Source organism: Nilaparvata lugens, chromosome 1 (assembly GCF_014356525.2).
Source record: "Nilaparvata lugens isolate BPH chromosome 1, ASM1435652v1, whole genome shotgun sequence".
Lineage (NCBI taxonomy): Eukaryota > Metazoa > Arthropoda > Insecta > Hemiptera > Delphacidae > Nilaparvata > Nilaparvata lugens.
Window position 1 is genome coordinate 59,274,186 of NC_052504.1, and position 24,517 is coordinate 59,298,702.

General features: G+C 34.5%; 2 protein-coding genes across 3 annotated transcripts in view; one reads left to right on the top strand and one right to left on the bottom strand.

Annotated features, from left to right (window-relative positions):
* LOC111051707 overlaps positions 1 to 24,517 on the bottom strand; it is a 514,958-nt gene that overhangs the window by 165,936 nt on the left and 324,505 nt on the right. The gene's annotated exons all lie outside the window — the stretch shown is intronic.
* The window catches only part of LOC111054594 (dehydrogenase/reductase SDR family member 11), a 54,688-nt gene that overhangs the window by 4,426 nt on the left and 25,745 nt on the right, over positions 1 to 24,517 (top strand). The window contains exon 2 of the mRNA XM_022341646.2: positions 11,806 to 11,980. Coding sequence (XP_022197338.1) covers positions 11,806 to 11,980 — 175 coding nt within the window. The remainder of the gene's footprint in view (positions 1 to 11,805; positions 11,981 to 24,517) is intronic.

Below are 24,517 nucleotides of genomic sequence, written 5' to 3' on the forward strand. Positions count from 1 at the left end.
GGGCAGTACATTGGGCCCTCTATTGTTCTTGATTTATATTAATAATATAAGCAAATTGAAAATTAAAGGGAAACTGTTCTTGTTTGCGGATGATACGGCTGTGGTATCTGAGGGCTGCACGTGGGGTGAGGCATACAAGCACGCATCCCATGACCTTGCCAAAATTAGAAATTGGTTTGACCATAACTCTCTTACAGTTAATATTGAAAAAACCAAACATCTTCCATTTATTGGTCGACAAGATATTGACTGTGATCGCTATGTGTTAAGGATGCACACCTGTGACGATCCTCAGTCGGAGGCCTGCGGCTGTGGCATAATTGAACGGGTTGCTCATTATAAATATTTAGGAGTCATCCTGGATAGTAAATTAAGCTGGGTTCCTCATGTACAAGGGCTGAAGAACCGTTTGAGAAAATTAATCTATGCCTTCTCACGGCTGGGCCAAGTGCTTACTGTGGATCGCTGCAGGACAGTGTACTTTGCGTATGTGCAGTCTTTGCTGCAGTATGGCATTCTGGCGTGGGGAGGTGCGTCTTTAGCGGTCTTGGAGCCTCTGTCGGTCGCCCAGAGGTTGATAATTAAAACCATATTACAAAAAAACCAGCGTTTTCCCACCAATCTACTATTCAATATATTTCCAGTAATGAATGTTAGGCAGATTTTCATAAAAACTTTAGTAATTTACATTTTCAATAATAAGGACACTTTTTTCAGAGAGATTCAACACAGTCATCTAACCAGAAACCAAACAATGTCACGTTTATTTAATCCTTCTATTAGTATCAGTTTGCAAAGGCACAATTCATTTTACATTTCGCAATGGCTGTATAGAAACCTTCCTCCAGAAATAGTTGAGGCTGGGGCGGGCCGAGTCACTGTAGTGTTAAAGCACAGAATTTCTGAATGGTTAATGTATGTTGGATCGCAGGATGCAGAGAATTTAATCAAATCACCTTATGTTTGAAATTCAAATTTTAATCTGTTTTTCTTACCAAACACATTTTGCAAAAAGCGATTCCGGCTGTTCTGGTGTGATGAAAATAATAATTATTAATAAATTATAAAAATAGGTATTATTTCAAGCCGATTGTCTAATTTTCTTCCAATGGATCTGTCTTTTCTTCCTTCTCAAATTCAAATTGATTTTTTTTTCATATAATTAATCCTAAAAATATATTAAATATAATCTATTTTTATTTCATTTACCGTATGTATCTTATACTTATAGCCCAATATTTTTTATTGAACACAACTAATCTTAAGAACTGCTCCCACACACGGACGTATGTATGTATAACCCACACAGTCTATGTGGGTTCTAATATTCATTTTATAATTGTAATTGTGTTGTTAAAATTGTATGATACGTGAATAAAATAAATTGAATTGAAAAAAAAAATTGAATTGAATTGAAAATGTAGCACGGGTTGCATCTTACCCCTGAATTGACTATTCGTAGTATACAGAAAACAGAAGTATCCCACCTACGTTCAAAGCAGACTTAGCTCTCAATTTATCGTTCTCTTCTTTATTCCATGACAGTAGGCTTGCTCTATCTGTATGAGTTAGGAATCTTGAGACTTTTTTGATGTAAATTGAATAAATTCATAGCCTTTCCACGTGATCATTCAGTTTGTTATGAATGATATTGTTAAGTTGGAAAGTGAAGGATCATATTATTCTAGACAGGATTATGAGGTACTAAATCGAGAAGAATTCATATAACACAAATAAAATAATGTGTTATATGCATTCCATTTTTTAATATACAGATTGTATGTAAATTTTTATTTCCTGTAAAAGTTTCTACTTATGCAGAACCATTCTACATGAAATTCTAAGGATGATTGGATTAGTCATTCATATTGCAATCTAGTTTTTCAGAACCATTCGCCTGAAGCTCACGTGTATAATACAATGTTGTATCCCACACGGCTCAGTTTAATAATAACCATCACTGGTGGTTAGTGGCGGTTGATTGATGGAGCTCCTGTTGAGCCCACTCATGAAACGCGAATGTCTAATTTATGCAAGACATTAGGGCGTTATGTGCCATCCTCGCACGTCTAATGGGACCAACAGATTAAATTTAATACAATGCAATCAATCTTCCTCGAATTATATGTGTTGCTCCGAGTAATATTGGTTCATAGATTCTACTGGAAAAGTGAATATGGAATAAAATTTCCATTTTGATTTGACGAAATATATACTAAAATGAAAACGTACTACTGAATATTATATTGGACAAGCACGTGGTGCTTAACTCAATAATACTAGACATTTTATCTATTGAAGTCGTATTAAAAGGTAGATTTTAAATTGCATGGTTATATAAATGATTGAAATTGAACTAGAATAATGTACAATACCATAATTAATTCCAAGACACGTAATTTTCCCTACTTTTGATAGATTGTGGGCTGAACGGTAGGTTATGTATTAACAAGTTACGAGTATTGTTCTTTCAAAATTAATATTCAACTAGAAATTCCAAAACTTGCTTGAAACATTTGAAATTACTAATTTTGATCTTAAAAGCTGACCAAGAAAAAAAAATTGATAAAAGAGACATCCAATAATCCTATTATATTAAACGAGCAATTTCTGTATATATTTTTATATTTGGTTATTTATATTTATTCATGGTTATTTATGCCCATCGGATCTCGATAACGGCTCTAACGATTTTCACGAAATTTGGAACATAGTAGGTTTATGATATAAAATTCCGATTGCACAAGGTCTCATCCTTGAGAAAACTTGCTGAAGGACATGAAAAGGATATATTATTCATCCTTGGAAAAACAGATGATAATTTCGTCATCTGGCGATAACAGAAGATTTTTCCTGGATCTCCTGCTAATGCTGTCAACGGGATGTTATTATGAAATTCCAGTCCCTCAGATGGGAAAAGATAACCATCCAGGATCTTATAAAAATATAGTCCATGACTTCAGGAGTTGTTCAAGACCAGACTTTGGTATGTCTCCACCGCTCATGAAGTATGTGATTGGAAGTATAGCGGCTCCATTGTGCCTATTGATCAACAGCTGTTTGGAATGTGGAGTCTTTCCTGACTTGCGTAAGACTAGAACAATTCCTGTGTTCAAGGAAGGTGATCCTGAATAATTGTGGAAACTTGATGCTTATTTCAATTTACAATTGTGTAAATTGTGAAATTCGATGATTTTTTTTAGTCGTCATTTTTTTAAAGTCATCAAAACAGCTGTTCTACAGATGAAATATCTCGACTTTGTGTTCTTTTTATGAACTGCGCTACCTACCTACCTCATGCACGAGAAGGAGGTTACTATTCCATTTCTCAAGGATGGGGTGGACCCCCATTAGTTCTCCAGAAAGGAGACTCTGTTGATAGAGCTGATAAATAACTATACAAGGTATGAATTTGAAAAAAATCGGTCAAGTTATTTTTGAGAAAATCGTGAAAAACATGGTTTTTTAGTAATTATCCGCCATTTTTCTCAAGAATATTACGGAGCTCCTGCAATTTTCCCAGAAATGAGACCTATTTCAGTTGATAGGGTTTATAGATTCCATGGTATGAAATTGAAGGAAATCGTTAGAGCCGTTTTCGAGAAAACCGTGAAAAACATGGTTTTTAGTAATTATCCGCCATTTTGAATTCAATTTTATTAAATTTCTTATTGTCGGATCCTCATGGTATAAGGACTTTAAGTTTAAAATTTCAAGTCAATCGGTTAATTAGGAATGGAGCTATCGTGTCACAGACATACACACACACACACACACAGACCAATACCCAAAAATCATGTTTTTCGACTCAAGGGACCTTGAAACGTATAGAAAACTTGAAATTAGGGTACCTTAATTTTTTTTGGAAAGCAAAACTTTCCTTACCTATGGTAATAGGGCAAGGAAAGTAAAAATCATCTAATTTCACAACTTACACAAAGGAAAAAGTACTCTGAAAAAAATTTACACCTAATTATACAGAAGTCTGATCGTAGTTTCAAATATGTTGCCGCCAATCGTCATTATGTTATTCCCCTGAATTATTCTCGTTTAAGGCTGTGCAAAGGCTAAAAATGAACTGTCTACTGGTGATATTTACCAAAGTTTTTCGATTTGCATTTCATCAAGCTATCAAAATGAGAAAGTTTTCTCAGGAAAATATTTCTTTCGATCATTACTTTTTGAGATATGAGCGCCTAAAGTTTAAATTTTTGGGACAGAACATTTCAAATTCGGTAAGAGATAACTTCATGAAATTTAGCCATTGCACAGCCTTAAGAAAGGGACTTACAGTTCAATGAGCAAGGAATGTTGTGTGAGTGTACCACGCCAGACTTTTCTTGACCATATCCTTGGCCGTGGTGAGAAGAAGTTTGGTGGTCGCCGTCAGGTGCTCATTAATGAAGATTTTTCCGTCACCGAACGCGTTCAGAATGAGTTTGGCGTCCACTCCTCTGTGCTTACGGGCAGCATCCATCCAGCGGCAGCGACTCAATCTCGAGATGAACCTCACTACGATTGGAGGGCAGCGGACATTTTTATTATTATTTAGTCTATGAGTTGCAGAAATCTCTGAACGACAAAGGGTAACCTTTGGGTTCCAAAAATTTCAGCCAGCTTCTGCAGGATAAAAAATATATTTTCACCTTGAGTAAACGGCACTCCCATAATTACTACATTATCTTTTCTCGAATATTGATTGATAGCGTCTATCTCCCTATTCACGTCGCGAATTTGCTTTTTCATGGTAGAATTTTCTTGTTGTAGAGTATGACAGTCAGTTTTTATGGTTGCGCAATCCTTTTAAACCTCATTTACCGCTTCGCGAAATGAATTAATCTCATTACGAATTAAATCTAGTATGGACTTTTCTAAGCTCGCAAATTTACTATCCAGTTTGTCACTAAGAATGGAAATTGCAAGATCTGTACCGGTAACACTATGTGTATCACAATCATCATCCGTAGGCTTGATTTTCACACACACATCACACTTCAATTTGTTTTTCCGGTTTCCCATTTTACGTAAATTTTCAACAGTTCCAACTCTGCAGCACTCGACATGAAATGATTCTCCACATTCCGTACACTTAATATGATTTTTCTCCTCGCCGAAACTAAATTCACAATCAGAACAGTTGACCACCATTTTTAAGCAGAAACTTGTATCCTAATACTGTAGAACGGATCGTTATCACAAACTAATATGAAGCCAGAGCGATATCCTTCCTATGCAAGCGCTCCGACTCAACTATGGAATAGTCATAATAAATAACTATAAAATAGTTAAAATAATCCGATTATTTCTATGGAAGGATTATTGGCTTCGAAATCAATTCCGTGATCTTGAAAACTGGTCGATTTGGTGCAGATTCCAATTCCAATTACATTAATAGAGAAGTTATCAATGTATTATTCTTTCATTGTTAATAATGTAAATAATTCCAATTAAATTAGTAAAAAAGTTATCAATAAAGTCTTTCATTGTCGAAGCCAATTCCATTATATTATCATTCTCTCATATCATCAACTCTCAGTTCTATCTGAGAGTTGGCTGAGAGCAGACGCATTTCGTTCGTTATCCCTTATCAGCTACCGTTCAAGTTATGAACCGTTAAGAATAGTCGGTCATCTTTTCACTTGCCGGTTACTATAGTTATTAATTCCAGTTTGTGAACCAAAAATTAAATAAATTACGTGATTATTTTTTTTCTTGTATATATCTACAAAAAAATGAGTGTGTGCGCGGAATGTAAGTTGGCTGTTAATAGATCTGGCAAGAACACGGCGATAGTTTGTAAAGGTTGCAGTTCGATTTTCCACGGAAAGTGTATTCGTGATGAGGCGAACGGATCTCTGAGTGAAGCTGAGATCGAGATTCTGGCGAAGGGTACCTGGAGGTGCGACGGATGTACGAAGGGACTTCGGCTCCAGCGGGCTACTGACCCGAAATCAACCCCCGTAAAAAACCCTGGCCCTGGTTTGCCGGCTCATTCCTCAGGCTCTGTGGATCTCACGAATTTGTCGTTGTCTGACTTCAGGACCGAGGTTATGAGCACTCTTAAGGATCTACAAATATCCCTGGATATGTGCAATAAAAAACTTGACGAGAATGCAAAGACTTTGCTCAAGCAGGGAAATCTTATAGCAGCGCAACAGGAAGAAATTAAGGCCCTGAAAAGTGACAACGAAACACTAAAAAAACAAGTGAGTGATCTGAAAAGTGACAACGTAACTCTAAAAGAACAAGTGAGTGATCATGCGATGCGAGATGATGATCGGGAACAATATGGGAGGAGAAATACTCTGGAGCTGCACGGTATTCCAGTCACAGTTCAAGAGGACGTCTCCAAAGTTGTGATTGAGACCTGTAAAGCTGTCGGTGTTGGGATAAAAACAGAAGATATTGTATATGTCACCGTCTCAAGAAACGACCGGACTCTCGAAACCCGCCGCCGATCATAGTAAAGTTTGTGCGACGCACCATCACCCACGAAATAATGCAACGAAAGCGCAGTGTGAAAAAACTGTCAACTAATCACATAGGCATGCAAGGTGAGATCCGTCCAATCTACATCAATTTTTCTCTGACGTCTCAACGAAAAATTTTATTATCTAAAGCCAGGAAGTTACAGAGAGATTTTGGTTTCAAATATGTTTGGGTGGACAAAACTGGTACTATAAAGATACGTATTGTTGAAAACGGTGAAATCTAGACTGTAAAGTGTGAGAAGGACTTACTTGCCGTACCAACTACAGTAAGGGTCTAGTTGAGTGATAAGGTTCCTTCTTTAATTGTTTTTCTCTATACTAGTTGTAGGTCTGTCTATTGACTATTTTTTTAAAAATTTTGCTCGTTAAATACCCATTTACTGATCTTTGACCTCATCTTACAATATATATCATATATTTGTATTAACATAAAAGGAAAAACACTTTCTTGAAACTATTAAGTGATTGATCATAATGAGAGTAATCTTATCAAGTTATGATTATTTCATAGTTATAACTGTTCTATATAATGTTATCTGAAGTCTAGTGACATTCAGATCGAAGCGAAGGTTTTATAATTTAATTTCATGTTTTTATTTTTTTTTATTCTCTGTTTTCTTGTCTTACAGAAAGCTCACTTTATAAATATAATAATCTAAATAAATGATTGCCTAACTTCATTAACGATTGGCAAAATATTAAATATTCAAAGCGAATCAATCATAAGAACAAGAAAAATTTTCCATTTTAAGAGAAATTACTACTGAAATTGACAGATAGTTATTAATGATAATATGGATGAGGTTTGTACGTACCTATATCTTTTCTCTCTCTTTTATCCGAAATAGCTAAATTTACTGCCTTTAATCAGCCTTAACTTTACATACTTTCTCTTATTACAGTATTTTTCTTTCCAACTCCAATATGCTTGTAATTAATTATTAGGCTATATCATATTATCAGATATCAATGAAATATAGTAGCGTGGGCTACAGTAAAAGGACCGTTGTCTTTGAACGGACAATTATGTGGCTACACGAGATTGAGCCGTGGAATAAACCAATCTTTTAGAAGTCTGATTGCCAATAAACAAGAAACTAATCTTATCATTCTAAACGAATTCCTTTGCTTATCGTTATTACGGCTCTTTCGTCTTCATTTTGCGCTAGTTATTCTTGTTTTGAGGAGGCTAGTATCAATACAGAATATGGCAACAATTTTAACATCTATCAATATCAACCCCATCTTGTTTATCATGGCAACTTGGCAACACTCCGTACTCTGACATCGGTTCTCCACTGGTTAATCTTTTAGTAAATAAATTGATTTTTTCTTCTTTCCATGACATCTATTTACTGACGCTTAAATTTTATCTTTTCATTTATTTTTCACATGAATAATAGGTATTCACACGAATAATTTCAATTTTTATTTTTTCGGAAATCTTTTTATTTTATTAGTACGGTTCAGCAATGAATTTTATCACCGGTAGGTTGAGATGATCGACTTTCTCCTTTCCTTCCAAAAATTTTTTTCTCCTCTAATATTTCCCCTCCTTTTTTAAAAATAAATCTAACTTATACTTTAACATTATGTCAGTTTTTGAAGGTGATGAGGGCATAGGCTACCATGATACTACTGAGATAGATGACCTTTTCTTATTCGAACCACAGAGATATGAATTAGGCCTAACCAATAACAACAAGTTAAATGTTTCCCATACAAATATTCGGAGTATAAATGAGAACTTTGAAGAGTTATTACACTATTTAAATAATATTAATTTTAAATTCCATGTGATCGCTTTGTCCGAGACTTGGATTACAGATGATGCACAATTTACCTATAATCTTGAAGGCTACAATGTTATACAGAAAAATGTAAATATACAAAATGTGACGGAATATGTTTATTCATGATAAAAATTTTGATTATGAAATCATTGACTTGAACATTGATGAATCAAATACCATATGCATTTCATATTCATTGAATTATAAGAAATACACATTATTTCTATTTACCGATCACCAGCTCGTAGCATAAATAATTTTATTGCAAGTTTGGATGCATGCCTGGAAAGAATAAAAGAAAATTCCAATGTAATTATACTAGGTGATATTAATATAGATATTCTATCAAATATAATTTATCAAATGAGTATTTGAGCGCCTTAACATGAAAGGATTCAAGTCTTTTATCAACAAACCAACTCGGATAGGTAATGTGAATGGTTCATGTATTGATCACATTTTTTTCAAGGAGGATAAGAACAATAGAGATGCATTGTATGGTGCAATTATAAAAACAAACATAACTGACCACTTCAGTATTTCACTGCATCTGAGTGAAACCATTAATAATAATGCCATCAGAGAGAAATGGACAAAAAATAATAGATTACGATGGACTAATTACAGATTTACAGAGAGAAGACTGGAACAAGTTTATAATGAGGAAAACATTGATACAATGGTCAACATTTTCATAGAAACACTAACTACACTTACAATAAAAAGAACACAAACCATCAGATTAAAAAAGAAAACCAGCCACTTAAAAAATGGATTACGCCCAGTCTAGTGAATTCAATACGTGAGAGAGATAAATTACACCGTAAACTTACAAGACAGCCAAACAATATTCAACTAAAAACACGATATAAAAACTACAGAAATACTCTTACAAATTTAATAAAAAAGGCTAAAATTGATTATTTTAATGAGAAGTTTGCAGAACATGAATATAATCCGAAAAAAACATGGGAATATATTAATGAACTTCTGGAAACTAAAAAAAGTACCAAGGAAATAAAATTAGAAGCAAGTATTCTAAATCAATATTTTGCTAACGTAGGTGAATCTTATGCTAAAAAAATTACAGAAAATATAAATAATATACCAATTCCTCAATCCCTATCTAACATAAGTCAAAAAAGTATCTTCCTCTACCCAACAAATACAAATGAACTAATAACAATTTTAAATCAACAAAAAAACAGATCTACACCTGGGCCTGACAATTTGACAGGACATTACATTAAAAAAATATCAGGGGTAATAATTGAACCATTAAAATATATATTTAACAAATGCTTGAGCGATGGGTATTTTCCTAATAAATTCAAAGAAGCCAGAGTTATTCCTATCCCAAAAACTGGAGACCTAAATAAACCAGAAATCTATAGACCAATAAGTTTAATAAGCAAACTTTCAAAAATATTAGAGAATATTATAAAAATTCGAATTTTGAAATTTTTAGATAAAGATGATGTAATATGCAATAATCAGTATGGTTTCCAACAGAACAAATCCACAAAAGATGCAGTCATCCATTTTAACAGAATAATTTTTGAAAATTTCAACAGTAATAAAAAACCCTGGCAGTATTCATGGATTTATCAAAAGCGTTCGACACGATACCCCACAATATATTGTTGGATAAATTAGATAGATCTGGAATAAGAGGCACAGTAAAGAGACTTTTAGACACATATTTGGGTGGAAGAACACAATGCCTCTCTCTCCATGGACAAACGGATGTCAGATGTACAACAAGATTCGGTTTGCCACAAGGAACTGTGTTATCACCGCTTCTTTTCCTGATTTATGTAAACGACCTTCTGAAACTAAACTTAACAAATTGTACAACTTTACCCTTTGCAGATGATACGGTATTGGTTTTCAGTGGCAATACTTGGGAAGAAACTTTCAACACTGCAAACACTAACATAAAAATTGTATACAAATGGCTCCAAGAACACATATTGACACTAAATGCAGATAAAACAAAATACATGACTTTTTCACCCAACATAACAGGTCAACCACCAACAGCTTTCAAACTTTCTATTACAATGGAGACACATGAAAATAACACAGCATATAATCCAGACTGCAAAACCCTAGAAAGAGTTCAAACAATAAAATATCTAGGTATTCTACTGGACCAGCATCTCAAATGGGATAAACACATTGAATACTTATGTTCCAAATCCAAATACCTCATCTATGTTCTTTTAAAATTAATGAATTAAAGAACCTTGATATGATAAGAAAGATATATTTTGCTTATGCCCACTCAATATTTCAATACATTATTGAAGTTTGGGGAGGTGCATATGATACACATTTAAACAAATGTTCATTATCCAAAAACACATGATAAGAGCGGCGCTTGGTAAACCTAGATTATATCCAAGTAGAGAAATCTTCCTTGAGTTTAAGTTCCAACGCTAAGAAAAATTATGTAAAAAAGGTCATTCTCCATATAAATAAAAATAATATTGTGAATACTTTTATCTTAAAGAGCCCTTAGTTACTATCGTGGTTAAAACTCACACGAACACTAAGTTATCTGACGTCTATCAGACGCCTTTTTTTCTGGCTTTGATTTTGACCCTTTATATTGTTTTACAATATTGGGTCGCACATAGCACCTATCTTTCCTCGAATATTGATTGATAGCGTATATCTCCCCATTCAAGTCACGAATTTGCTTTTTCATGGTAGAATTTTCTTGTTGTAGAGTATGACAGTCAGTTTTTATGGTTGTGCAATCCTTTTAAACCTCATTTACCGCTTCGCGAAATGTATTAATCTCATTACGAATTAAATCTAGTATGGACTTTTCTAAGCTCGCAAATTTACTATCCAGTTTGTCACTATGAATGGAAATTGCAACATCTGTACCGGTAACACTATGTGTATCACAATCATCATCCGTAGGCTTGATTTTCACACACACATCACACTTCCATTTGTTTTTCCGGTTTCCCATTTTACGTAAATTTTCAACAGTTCCAACTCTGCAGCACTCGACATTAAATGATTCTCCACATTCCGCACACTTAATATGATTTTTCTCCTCGCCGAAACTAAATTCACAAACAGAACAGTTGACCACCATTTTTAAGCAGAAACTTGTAGCCTAATACTGTAGAACGGATCGTTATCACAAACTAATCTGAAGCCAGAGCGATATCCTTCCTATGCAAGCGCTCCGATTCAACTATGGAATAGACATAATAAATAACTATGAAATAGTTAAAATAATCCGATTATTTCTATGGAAGGATTATTGGCTTCGAAATCAATTCCGTGATTTTGGAAACTGGTCAATTTGGTGCAGATTCCAATTCCAATTACATTAATAGAGAAGTTATCAATGTATTATCCCTTCATTGTTAATAATGTTAATAATTCCAATCTAATTAATAAGAAAGTTATCAATATATTCTTTCATTGTCGAAACCAATTTCATTATATTATCATTCTACATCATAAACGTGATAATCTATGTTGTGTTACAACAGGAGTTGGCAGAGGAGCTGCAGAGTCAAGGTTGCACTGGAAAGGTGTTTGCAGTGCGAGCGGACATATCACGCGAGGAGGACATTCTGCTGGCATTCTCCTGGATAGAGAAGTCGTTGGGTGGGGTCGACGTGTTCGTCAATTGTGCTTCGATAACGTCCAACGTCACGCTGATAGGTCAGTGATAATCCAATTACGCTCACGCCTGTAAAGACGCGGCACGACCTAGATAGGGTCAGAAGCTACCATTACATGATGTGCGACGAGGGTTGGAAACGACCTTTCTGATGATATGAGTGTCCTCTGGAAAATGTGTGTCCACATTACGAAATCTGGGAATTTGAATATCGCTATTACAACCATTAGTCCAGGCGATGAATGTTCAAAAAAGGTAGAGAAGGAAAAGATTAGAACACAATTTTTGACCTCGCAGCTCTTTAAATGATAGTAAGGGGGTGAAAATATCAAAAGTGCTCACTCCTACGATAATCTCCTGCGATAAGGGGTTGAGGGTGGTTCAAGAATACCATATTTTGTTTTTTGCGTATATCTCGAACAATATGCGTCTTTCTATGAAAGAAAGACTATGAAAACTAAGAGAGATATGGGAAAATGTTACAAATGAAACTTATAGGCTATTTTGTAAGCTTTCATTCTGTCTGTATTCGACAAAAATTTCCAAAATACGCATATTGTTTGAGATATACGCAAAGAAACGAAATATAGTACTTTCAAACCACCCCCGCCTCCTTAGCACAGGAGGTAGGAGTGAGGACTTTTGATATGTTAATCCCCTCATTATCATTAGAAGAGCAGCGGGGTCAAAAATTGTGTTCCAAAATTTTCCCTCTATAATCTTTCGATGACTGGACTACATGGTTATTGATCCACCTTATTTTAGGATTTCTGTAAGAATATGCAAAATACATACATTTTATGAAGTTTGTAGAGTGAAAATCGATGTCGTAGAACTTTCCCCCAATTGCAGATATATTGTCAATAATTTACTTTATTTTCATGTGTGAGTAAACACGAAAGCATGATCCTCTAAACAACATTTTCCATTGAGATAAAGTGAATTATTGACACAATATCTCAAGTCTCTTCAATTCAATCAAAATACAATCCAATTGTACTATTCATGGTCAGAGAAGAACAATATAATTCTCATAAAATACATAAAAATATGATAAAAGGATTGTTTATATAAGGTTGAAAGCACCTCACCGAGGATCTATGCTTCTCTCCATTCAATCAGACTCATAAAATTCATATCAGTAAATATTTATATGTAATAAAGTATTTCAATGAAGCTACTGGATTGTTTACTTATAGAAAATAACTGGTACACTTGAAATATTTATTTCAATCTATACACGACTAGTTTCTAAATATTAATTTCATTCTCAAGTGTTCGTTTTTAAAATCGTTTTGAAATAAAAGTCGAAACTAGTCGATTATGATTTAAAAGAAATATTTCAATACTATAATAGCTGTTCATGAGATTTATTATGCTTGCTTCCATGATAATATATAATATTTTAATAGTCTTCAATTTTGACTTTCTGAGAAATTAAATGATCAATTCAGTAATAATAAAATTGGAATAATTCAGGAAAATTTTATGTCGGTCTATTATCTATACATATCCCGCCGTTCTTCAATTGCGCGATAGTACGCGAAAGGAATAAGATTTGGTTGGTCGATAGTGGTATATAGATCAGTTGATTTATTCTATTGTGTCCTTTGAGAACGCCCTGTTCTTAGTGTACAGGAAATGCGAAAGTCATACTACGTTGTTGAGTGAGAAAAAATTCTAAACCTTTAATTATCATGACCTTCAAAGAAATTGGAAATTAAATTGAAAAAAAATAGAATATTATTCATGAAAACATGTTACCAATCAATCAATCATAGAAATGATTCTTTGTAGACTGACAAAATTCCAGTTATGCATCAGATTGTTAAAAAGTTGAGAGTATTTCATTTTGAAAAATTCAATTCGCTAATGGGAAGAGTTTCTATTTCCTTCATCTTGGATTCGAAGAAAATCCAATAAACCGTAAAGGTCACAAGAGTTTACCCAATCAGGGATTGAAAATCTCACTGATTTGATCATAATTCATAACTTACTACCCCACTCCACGAGGAGTCAATCTGTCTTCATAATGAAATATTGCAGGAAAATTCAATATTGAAAATGAATTTGGGGAAGAATAGCTTCAAGAATTGCAAAAGGGATGTGATATCATCTTCGATGTTGTAGAAGTTGCTAAAGGAATCTAAAAATCTTCAGCTCTAAAATAGTATTTAAATATTATTCCGCGAGCAAGAATGAGAAATCAAAAATTTTCTTCCAGTCACAATGATCCAGTGGATGTACTGGTATATGGTGAGAAGTTTTCTTCCAATTATTATGCATCGCTGGAATGTTTTCAATACAGGAATTTTCTGCTTCACGAAATTTGAAATGAGAATCAATGCACACACATGAGTGCATATGAATATGAATACGCAGAAATATTGTTTCCCGTTACGCTTGAAGAATTTATTTCATTCCGAGTGAAAATGAACTGGAGTGAAAATCCATTGAGAAAATCAGCTCTCATCGAACAGTCACATCAAAACGTTGGTGAACTGACTGATTAATTCAAATAATTTTGATCATGCAGCGCTATTTCCTAATTCAACTGAGAATTTCTGTCCTTGCTGAGGCAATTCAAGGAATTTCATTCTAATCCTATTGGCACTTTGATCCCTAGCTTCCACTGAATTTACAGTCTCAATACATAACTCAACCAACAGTGAACCGTTTTCAGTACAATAGGTTGATAGCCTGCATATACCCCTGTTAATTTCAAACACTAATTAAGAAATTACTTGCCTTCTTATGTCAGTTTGATTCAATTAGAGTCTGTATGAACTAGAATTCTGATCGTTCATGATCGACATCGATCGGTACGAAATCTGCTTGTTTGATAAGTAGTCATTCTTTTCCGATTATTGGAACTACAGAAAACATAACTTGCAGCTACTAACTAATATAGTCTCCACATGTCAAATTAACCTTCCGGTAGTCGCGCCCTACTCAATCACACGAGCAATCGCGTGTTGTATTTTGTACAACATCCGATTTTCCAAGTGTTATGTACTCTGTTTACTGTCAAAACATATTAATTAGTTGTATAATTACTACGCCTATGAACATTTGGATGATTACCATTTCCCAGCCCAATAAGGTAGATCAAGCAAAGCCATCAATTCTGTGTTATTGGTTCGTTTACAGTCCCCGTAGACAGTCTTTCCCTATCTTATGCACAGTGCGACTTATGCACTGTTGTACTTTTTACAACAGCGCGACTGCCGGAAGGTTGAATTGAAAAATCAACTAAATTTCAATTTTCGAACCTCCTTAGCAATTTTCTCCATAGGCTTCCACTAGTGAGAATGGAGAAGAACGAAAGATGTTCAACAAAAATAATGATATAGTATTGAAAATTTTCTAATAGCTTTTGTGCTGAACTCAAACAGAAGTCTAGAAGGAGCCTTTTCAAAATACAAAAGGACTAAAGGACTCTTTTCCCTTATTATATGTTTTTCCCAACATAGGGCTAAGTAAAAGATGGATTTTTGATAAACAAGTAGGTTTCACAAGCTACCACTCCATAGGACAATATTATGAATTCATTCTATAGAGTATAATAATAATAGTTTTCTTCTGAAGGTATGCACGAAATTGGATCTAATCCAGGATAAGAACGTTTAAGAAAAGCGTATGTTGAAAGTAAAATAGGGTCAGTGAAAATTCTCGAATTAGAAGGAAAGAATAACACATTGACCGATTGTTCCTTTCAAAATTCATCAATGACCAGCAGGTGAAACATAGGAATGAAGGGAGACGAAGAAAATATATTTCTTTCATCTATTAAAAAATGATAAGGAGATAAAAATAAAAATATGATTAGTCTGAAGAAGCTATTATAAAGATCAAAACAGGCAGCTATGAATGCACATACCGTTTTACTATCTCTGATTTCCGACGTTAAGTCGTCGGTCCCGGCTGCCTAAAAAGCAGTCGTTAGGTCATGTCAGAGGCCCTCAAATTGATCAGTTTCGACCTGAAATCTCTGACACCAGACTTGAGCCAGCCAGGTCACTCGATATTATTATTATTATAATCCATTTCTTGGCAAAATTTATACTCATGCTTATTACGGAAAGGTTTTTTTTATATTTACACGATCTTATAAAGGTAGCTTGCATTTCTAGAAATACAGTCACAGTGACATCATCAAATTACTTGTCATATACTACGTAACGCTATGATACAAATTTTCACTTGAGTTTGGTGGAAAATATTATAATGTAAAAGACTTGTAGATTGACGTACAGTGAACAGGTAAATGGAGGAAACATGTTCGAGTTTTGCAAACCCTTCCGAAATATAAATCCAGTCACTTCTGTAAAGTTAATCTCGTCGTTTCATTCCCATTCTGTCTCTATCATACCCTCTTTGTCTGTTTCGCACACATTCACCTTGGCCCCTCATCATCTGTAGCGAATCAATAGCTTGGTCTTATGCTGTTTTGCTCTTACAGATTCTGAGTTCCATCTTCAACCCAATCAATACCAACCCTACCTTCTGTTTTGATATTGTTCATCCAACGTTTGCCATTTACAATACTCGCTATCCGCTACAGGTTAGCTTCACTCTTTTGTTTGAGGTTTTTTTACTGCAGTCTAATAAAATGACTTTGAAGTTCATGAATTTGCTTTTGTTTTTATCCTTATACCTGCAGTGAAAATAGCTATTCAGTGAAAAAGTCACAATGTAGCAAATTGTGCTTTCCAGTGAACTAGAAGTTGGGTATTCTCTGTTTACCATATAATGGATTAAATTTCAATGTGAGTTTCACTGAAACTCACATTGAAAGTGAGTTTCAAAACTCACATTAGAGAGTTTGAAACTATTTACAGTATATATAATACTGAGCAATATTGACAGAATATCTGTCAATATATTATCATTGTAAGATTGATTGAACAAAGGGTGCAATGGTAGCTCATCAAAAAGCCAGGACACATATTGAAAATAAGAAGAATATTGAACAACAATAAATCCGGGATTTTGAGTATTTAAAAGCGATCTTGAAGTGGGTAGAGGATGAAAAAAAACAACACCCCAGAAGTAATTTCAGATATTGGGAGGAAATTCCCGAAGAGGTCAGAGCCCACAGTTGCTTGTAACGCCAGGGTAATAACAAAAATAAGTATGAATTTGGGTTTGAAATTTTTACCATCCAGCATTTGGGATCCACACAAAGTTTTTTAGTCAATTACTCTTCGCATTTTCCCCAAAAAACCACGTATTGAATTGATCTTATTTTATAGTTTCATAGTTGGAAGTCATTGCTTTGGAGAATGATTATGATAGTTAGTTGTAATACATTATGCCGTTCAAGTGACGTTCAGTTCATATAACATAGCCTACTGTTATCAAAATAAGAGAGAAGAGGGTATCAATATTGAAAAAGTAATTCTCTGGTTGTTTTCAAGATGAAAAAGAATTTTCTCAATATTCCAAGTGAGTTATTGAATATTGATTGATGTGGCATGAGAGGAAATGGTGTGGAACAGAATAACAACTGAACTGTTTCCCTGGGATAGAATATACAACGCTCCTTGAACAGAGGCGAGCAAATATTTGTGTTTCAGATCACGTTATTAATTCAGCGACATTGGCACATAATTCAGGTGTTTGATCGGGATAATACAAACTCGTCACTGTTTGTCGATTCCGCTTTCGGTGTGTGCGTTCTCGACGAAGAAGCTGTGTTGTTGCTAGTTTTAGAGAAAGATAATGACGATGAGGTAGATGGCATATTGCGAGAATTTGTGCGTGAGAGAAAGATGAATGTGAGAGAGGAATTAAGGAAGATCATCATCGTTCCACAAAATGGCAATAGAGCAGTTGCACGTACACGCCCAATTCTTGTCACTGCCGAATGATGGAGTTAATTCGATTATGTTGCAAGGCGAATGAATCATGGATGCCTGCCTGGCTCTGCCACGATACATGGACACGCCCGAGTCACCTAGCTCACCTAGTCTAGTCGTTGTGTTGTAGGCCTATGCTCCTCATCATGCGATATCCTCACTTCCTCCAGACGCCCTACACCAACACCACAATAGACACGGTAGATGCTAGAATGAATTAGTTGGAAAACGTCGTGCTTTTGGATTGAATAGGTTTTTCCTTCAATTCTCAGTATCTCACAAATAATAATGACATCTGAAAATGTCCGAGAACTGTGCTTAGGCATCAAGATGTAAAAATGTAAAATAATGTGTCTGGAAATTTGTCGGTAGATTCCAAATCACCGGAGAGTAATATTGGAAAGCGAAGTAAAGTAAGCAAAAGCCATCATTCCTCCCTTGATAATTTCTAACGTTCATCCAACTAGATCAAAAACAAAGGCAGTCATTCAATTCAATTCAATTCAACTCGTAATATCACAGATTAGAACTACTCATCAACTTTATCATCTAAAAATCAAGCTTGTCAATTAAAATATTATTATATTATTTTTATAATAATTGAGGCGTTAGCTACAAGAAGGACATATAGCTGAGATCTAAGTTTTTTCAGGAACAGAGTTTAAAGTTTTAATAACTAATTTAAATGTAGAAGGCATTGAGATAAGGTAATTAACTCCTAAAACAAATAAGATTAATCACTTCTGTACAGAATTTGAGTAAGAAATATGTAATTTAGTTATAAGGGATTAAGTAATATAATATAAAAAAAGAGATGTTATGTGCCCTTCTTACACCTAATGGCTATTCAGTCAAAGATAAAGTGTGAATTGAATGAATTATTGAATCATTATTCAAGTTAGAATATAAACTTTATTGAATTAAATCTATTGTCTAAAAACTAATTTTAAATTTCAAAAATAAAAATATTTCTTACAAAATTTTCAGTTCCATCTTTGGTGTCAATAGTCTTCATCCATTCATTCGCTGTCACAGTCTTCATAGTTTTTTCATCACTCATTTCTTCCACATTTTATTGAGGTATTTCTTCAGTAGTTGCAGTTCTCTCTTCAAAACGTATTCAATAAATAATAGTCTTATAAGGTAGTTAGCAAACTGGCAGTTGAAAGCCAAACATTTTAAAGAAATCAGCTGACATTCATTTACAAAAACACACATACCAACATGACGACACAAGATATCATTATGAAACTTTCAGGATATATGGAGAAAGCAATGGCGGATCGTTTAAAACGTTCTCCGCAATAATGGCATAAAGCTGTATTGATTGTGCATCAATTGCTATTCAATAATTATTCATAATTATGCATTCCTGAATCACCTAGAATTATTACAGATAAGCTCCTCATTTTACACTCTCGAATTTTAGTAGTTCGAGAGATATTCAATAAATTTAAAGCTCATTTCAATTGTATGAATTCCATTCGAAATCTCAAGCCTATTAATCAAACTTTTCGATTACGTAAACGTCGGTTCCAGAATCAATTATGCACAACCATCAATATTCTGAGAGCGAACTGTAACTTGAGTACTATGGAATAGATTGTGTGCTCACGAAATGGTCGGGCAATTGTCAATTGGCAATGTAACCGCCACGAGCAACGAGAAATTTCGAGAAACTCTATCGTTTATTTGGCCGAAAATGGAACGGCGGCGCTTTTGAGTGAATGACGGCGAGTTTGCGTGGGAGTATTCAAATCAGAAGGGACTCGGCTAAAAAGGACACAATTGTGTTTGCAAGCGGGATAGACTGACTGGGTTTGACTTGCTGTTGGAGACAGGTCCCGGGTCTGTGGTACAACCCGACTGTGGTGAATTATAATTGTCCTCACCCACCTTTGTCCGTTTTGCCATGCGGAAGGCGCACCCATTAACAACGTGATAATTCACCAAGGGACTGCAACACTCTACCTCAATGAATGATGAGACGTCGACCGAAATTTAACTGGATGAGCCCTTTTATACGGATATCACGTTTCTCGCCGGGTGCCGGCTGAGGATCCAACTTTTCTAATTCGATAAAACTTCAACCAGCGCCACTTTAATTCAGCTCGAATTTGTTCGCTCATAATTCTTCAAGTGGTCTCGGAACGTTCTCAATTGGAATAGCACGTTACTTTGGACTCCCCCTCCGAGCAGCTTGTCTCTAATCTAATTTAGTTGCTAATGCTCATACGTACCTGACACGTCTGGAATAATTAAATGAGTTGCACAGGAAGGAGGTGATTCACTGGTGTTCCAGTCACGTACAGCTCTGTGGCGTCCACACACTTTGTTCTATTAGGTCATCATCATTAGTGCCTCCATGCAATTTGTATCAATAGTGTCCAAATAGAAGATGGCTTACGCATTCTATCCTATTATATTAAGCGGACAATTTCTGTATATATTTGAGTATTTATTTATGTCCCACGGGTCTCGAAAACGGCTGTAACGATTTTCACAAAATTTGGAACATAGTAGGTTTATTATAATAACGTAATGATATTCCGTGATATCTTCTTTCACAGTTTTCAGAATATTTCTTATCAGAGAAGATTTCTCAATTGGTTCTCAGGGAATTTAATCTTGATTAGAATCTAACTGGCTTTTGTACAACATAGTCGAAGGCCAAGAAAGATCAGCTGTTCGTTTGAACCTGGAATGAAACGCATTACAATAGATGCGACCGTATCAACCCATGTATATACATGTATTCTAGGAACATTGGTATCAACGAGTAAACTTTTAGTTTAGCGAGTAACATAGTTAGAGCGTATAATCATAAACATAACTGTTTTATGTGTTGTTGAAGTATAGGCTGGAATAAAAATATTCATCACTGAAATTTAAGCGGGTTCAGCATTTTCTAAGCTAGAATCAGCAATCAGAATACGACTCTGTTACAAACTCATCCCTTATATGCAGCTTAGTGAGAGAATAATATTAAATTTCTAACTCATCCAAAATTATTGTCAGTTTCAGTAAAATGCGTGAATGACTGGATGTTGTTGTGTTGGAACACCTCCCAAATGAACTAGTAGAACTCTTAATCTAGAAAAATCTATTCCTTCAACAATAACAAACAACATCAGTTCAGCTGAGGATGTGGTAGGTGTTACCATGAAACCTGGTTCTGTAATGTAGATTAATTTTGAACAAATATAGTGATATTAAAGACATTACCGTCTTTTTTTTCAATCACTCAGTTATTAGTTACATTCGTCCTATGCTGGGATCAAAAGTATTGTAAAATTCTATTGTAATAAATACTAGGCTATAGGAGCTGCGATGAGAATGGGTTTAGGGTTCCAATATATCAAATACCCTTGAATGTTCTAGTACAGACCATGGAGCTGATCACTGATGAGTGTATCAATAAGAAGCCAACACAGCATCCAGAATGTCCTCCAATTGGCTAATTCTCAGCCAATTTTAGGACATACTGGGTTTCATGTTAGCTTGTTGGAAGGCCAGATTAAGATTCAATGAAAGAGTAACAGATTTTCTGGATTACATGTGAAAGAATCAAAACAAATGTAATTTGGAGACAAATAAAAATAAATTAGTTAATTTTTATGAATTCTTCGATACAGTAGAGTTTTTTCTTGATCCATCGAGAAAAATAAATTATTGTATCCACAATCTACATTTTTCAATGAGAATACACTTGTTTGGCATTTATTTAGAGTCGAGCATATTGATTGAATGGAAATTCAAAAAATATAGAATATTGGAACACCGGTTCAGTTATTACACCATTATCAATCTCTATTAATCTCCAGATAATTTACCTTACTCTGGAATTTACCAGAGATGAAACAACCTGAACTGGTTCCTTGATTTTTAACAAATCTGTTGTTTGTAAATATCTAGTCTTCTCATTCAATATGAATAAGGATAAGTATTACAACAAATTTCCAGAACTACTTAGAAAATATTCCCTTTACATGTCAACTACTCATGTTTCATTGCAAAAGACTCAGAACTAGTTTATTTCTTTTGCGAATTGATTAGAACTCTAGAAGTTTTACTGCTTGATTCCATTTGCTCAAGAGAATGAGTCGAAGGAGAGGAAAGATAAATCGAATAAAAGCGTCGCTTCAATGGATCAAGGTTGGCTTCAATTTAGAGCGTTGATTCGCGGCTGCTACACTGATGGTTTTTGCAGCACTGGAAAGAGAGCTCTGGTCTGCCTGGCTTTTAGCGAGCAGCAGACGTGATGAAAGAGAGCCGCACACTCAGACTAATACTTTGCTGCCTGCGAGTTAGTGCGAGAGTCACTAACTTTTTCATAGATGGGGATAAAAATAGGCTTAAAAACTTCCCTTACAAACATCGGTTCGACACGCATATATATCATTCAATTTTCTCTCAACAAGATTCACTCACCCGCAATTGAATTTCTAACATACCAGTTGCGCGTTCACATGTACATGCGTTCGTTCATCTGCTCACCTGCAACAAAAGAGTTTTTTTTAGGGAAATGTTTTGCGAAATAACCACAACAACAACTCAGATATAGCCTACTCTTGAAACATTTTATGATTTTATGGATCAGGGAGGGTAGGGTTTCCGCATACATGCACATCTATGTAAAAACTTCAGTACTCTGTTGAGTATAATGTCCAAAATGCACAGAGCTTCTGCCTGTACCAAATGGGATTTTAGAAGTGTGAATTTGAACGATTTATTGAGGACCAGATAATCCAGTTCTTTTATGAGTTCAGTCTCAGTTGATCCTGAATTGGTCTTCTCAAACAAAAACTTGGGATACTCAATATTCATGGAAATATTCCATGTTCCATGTTCCATATTCCATGTAAATATTGGGATAGAATATTCATGGAATATTCTTTTCAATTGAAATAAAGGGAATAATGTTATCTTTTATATTGGATCCAAAAAAGAAATATGGTAATAAACAATCTTCTCTTCCTTCTGTTCCGAAATGTTTCTCCAACTAGGCCTATTCCCTCAATAATTAAGAAATGAATATATTTCCTCTTCAACTGTACCTTTAGAATTTCCAATTTGGAATAACGTATTTTGTGGACGAAGGCAGCAAATTTGTAAGTTGCTTACAATTACTTATACAAGTGTATAAGAAGAAAGAATGATTCTCCAATTTCGATTTCTCTATCCACCAAACACCAGTTTAGATTCACCAGTTTGATGTGATTTATTCTAATGAATTGATTAGTTATTTCATTGATTGAGTTGATAATGTCAGACCCATCATGAAATTTGAGAGAAATGTAGTAGCTGATAGCACCACTATCGACCCATCGATTCTTAACCACTTTGAAGCAGCTAGTTACAGCCTTCAACTGATAATTAAATTTGTACTTTTCGTTGTCTATTCGAGTCTAAACATGGAGTGTCGGTTAGACGTGTTTGCTGAGGTCTGAACCAATTAGCGTGTTGGGTTTCATGATGGTTTGTTTGTTTTGCAAGGCTTTGTGTGGAGGAAGTCCTCGTGCACCTCTCCACAGCTCATTGTTGGCAGCTACTGACTGAGAGCTTAGTAAACGCACGCGTTGCCACTCATCTCAATACGTTTTAGGCCATTTTAATGATATACGAACTGCTCTACTACTGCCATTGGCAATGAAAGCTCTTCCACTCAACTTTAGCTATTAGCTTAAACTCATGATATCATTAGTTTAGGAATGTTTAGAATTGCCGTAGGTGCCTCTTAATTATCATATTCCGGATCCTACAAATTCTCACCTGAATTTCCTGCTAACATGAAATTAGACTAAAAATCAAGAGGAAAAAAAATTGATTGTTTTTTGAATTGTTATGAATAAATAAGTGAATCCAGTTTGAGGAATTGGAATGATATTGTAGAATAGGAGAAGTTGATGAGGAATATTGTATTAAATTGATCAAATGTTTGATTTTACGAACATTAACAACAGGATATTACTTCTCTATTAGTTTCTCGTTTTTAAAATAGTAACACATTATAAATTATCCTATTATATTAAGCGAGCAATTTCCATTTATATCTGGTTATTTATGTTCAACGGATCTCGAAAACAGCTCTAACGATTTTCACGAAATTTGGAACATAGTGGGCTATAATATAAAAATTCGATTGCACTAGGTCTCATCCTTGGGAAAACTCGCTGAACGACATCAAAAGGATAATTTATCCTTAGAAAAACAGATGATAATTTCGTCGTCTGTCGATAAGAGAAGATGCATAATATGCCCTACTATGACTGTTATATGTGTGGGAAATCAGCTGTGTAATCAATTAGCTTACCATATCTCACGAGAAATCTAGAAATTTTAATTGACTCGATTAAAATAATCTGATTTGTTGACATGAGATGGTATATATCATAATATTAAAAATTAATCATTATTTAAAGCTGCGTATACACCAGAGTTATTTGCAAAATGTTAATAACTTAATCCTTATAAATTCTATTGGATTGAACGGAACTTGACAAACACATAATTATGATCATCATGTGTATGATAAGTTATGTTCAATCTAATAGAATCTATAAGGATTAAGTTATTAACATTTTGTTAATAACTTTGGTTTTAACGCAGCTTTACAGTTCTAAATGTAAGTGTTATTTTGTTATTCAATTTGATTTGTAGATAATCTAAATTAGAACTCTTTTGTTTAAAAATTTTTGGACTGAAAATTGAACCTGA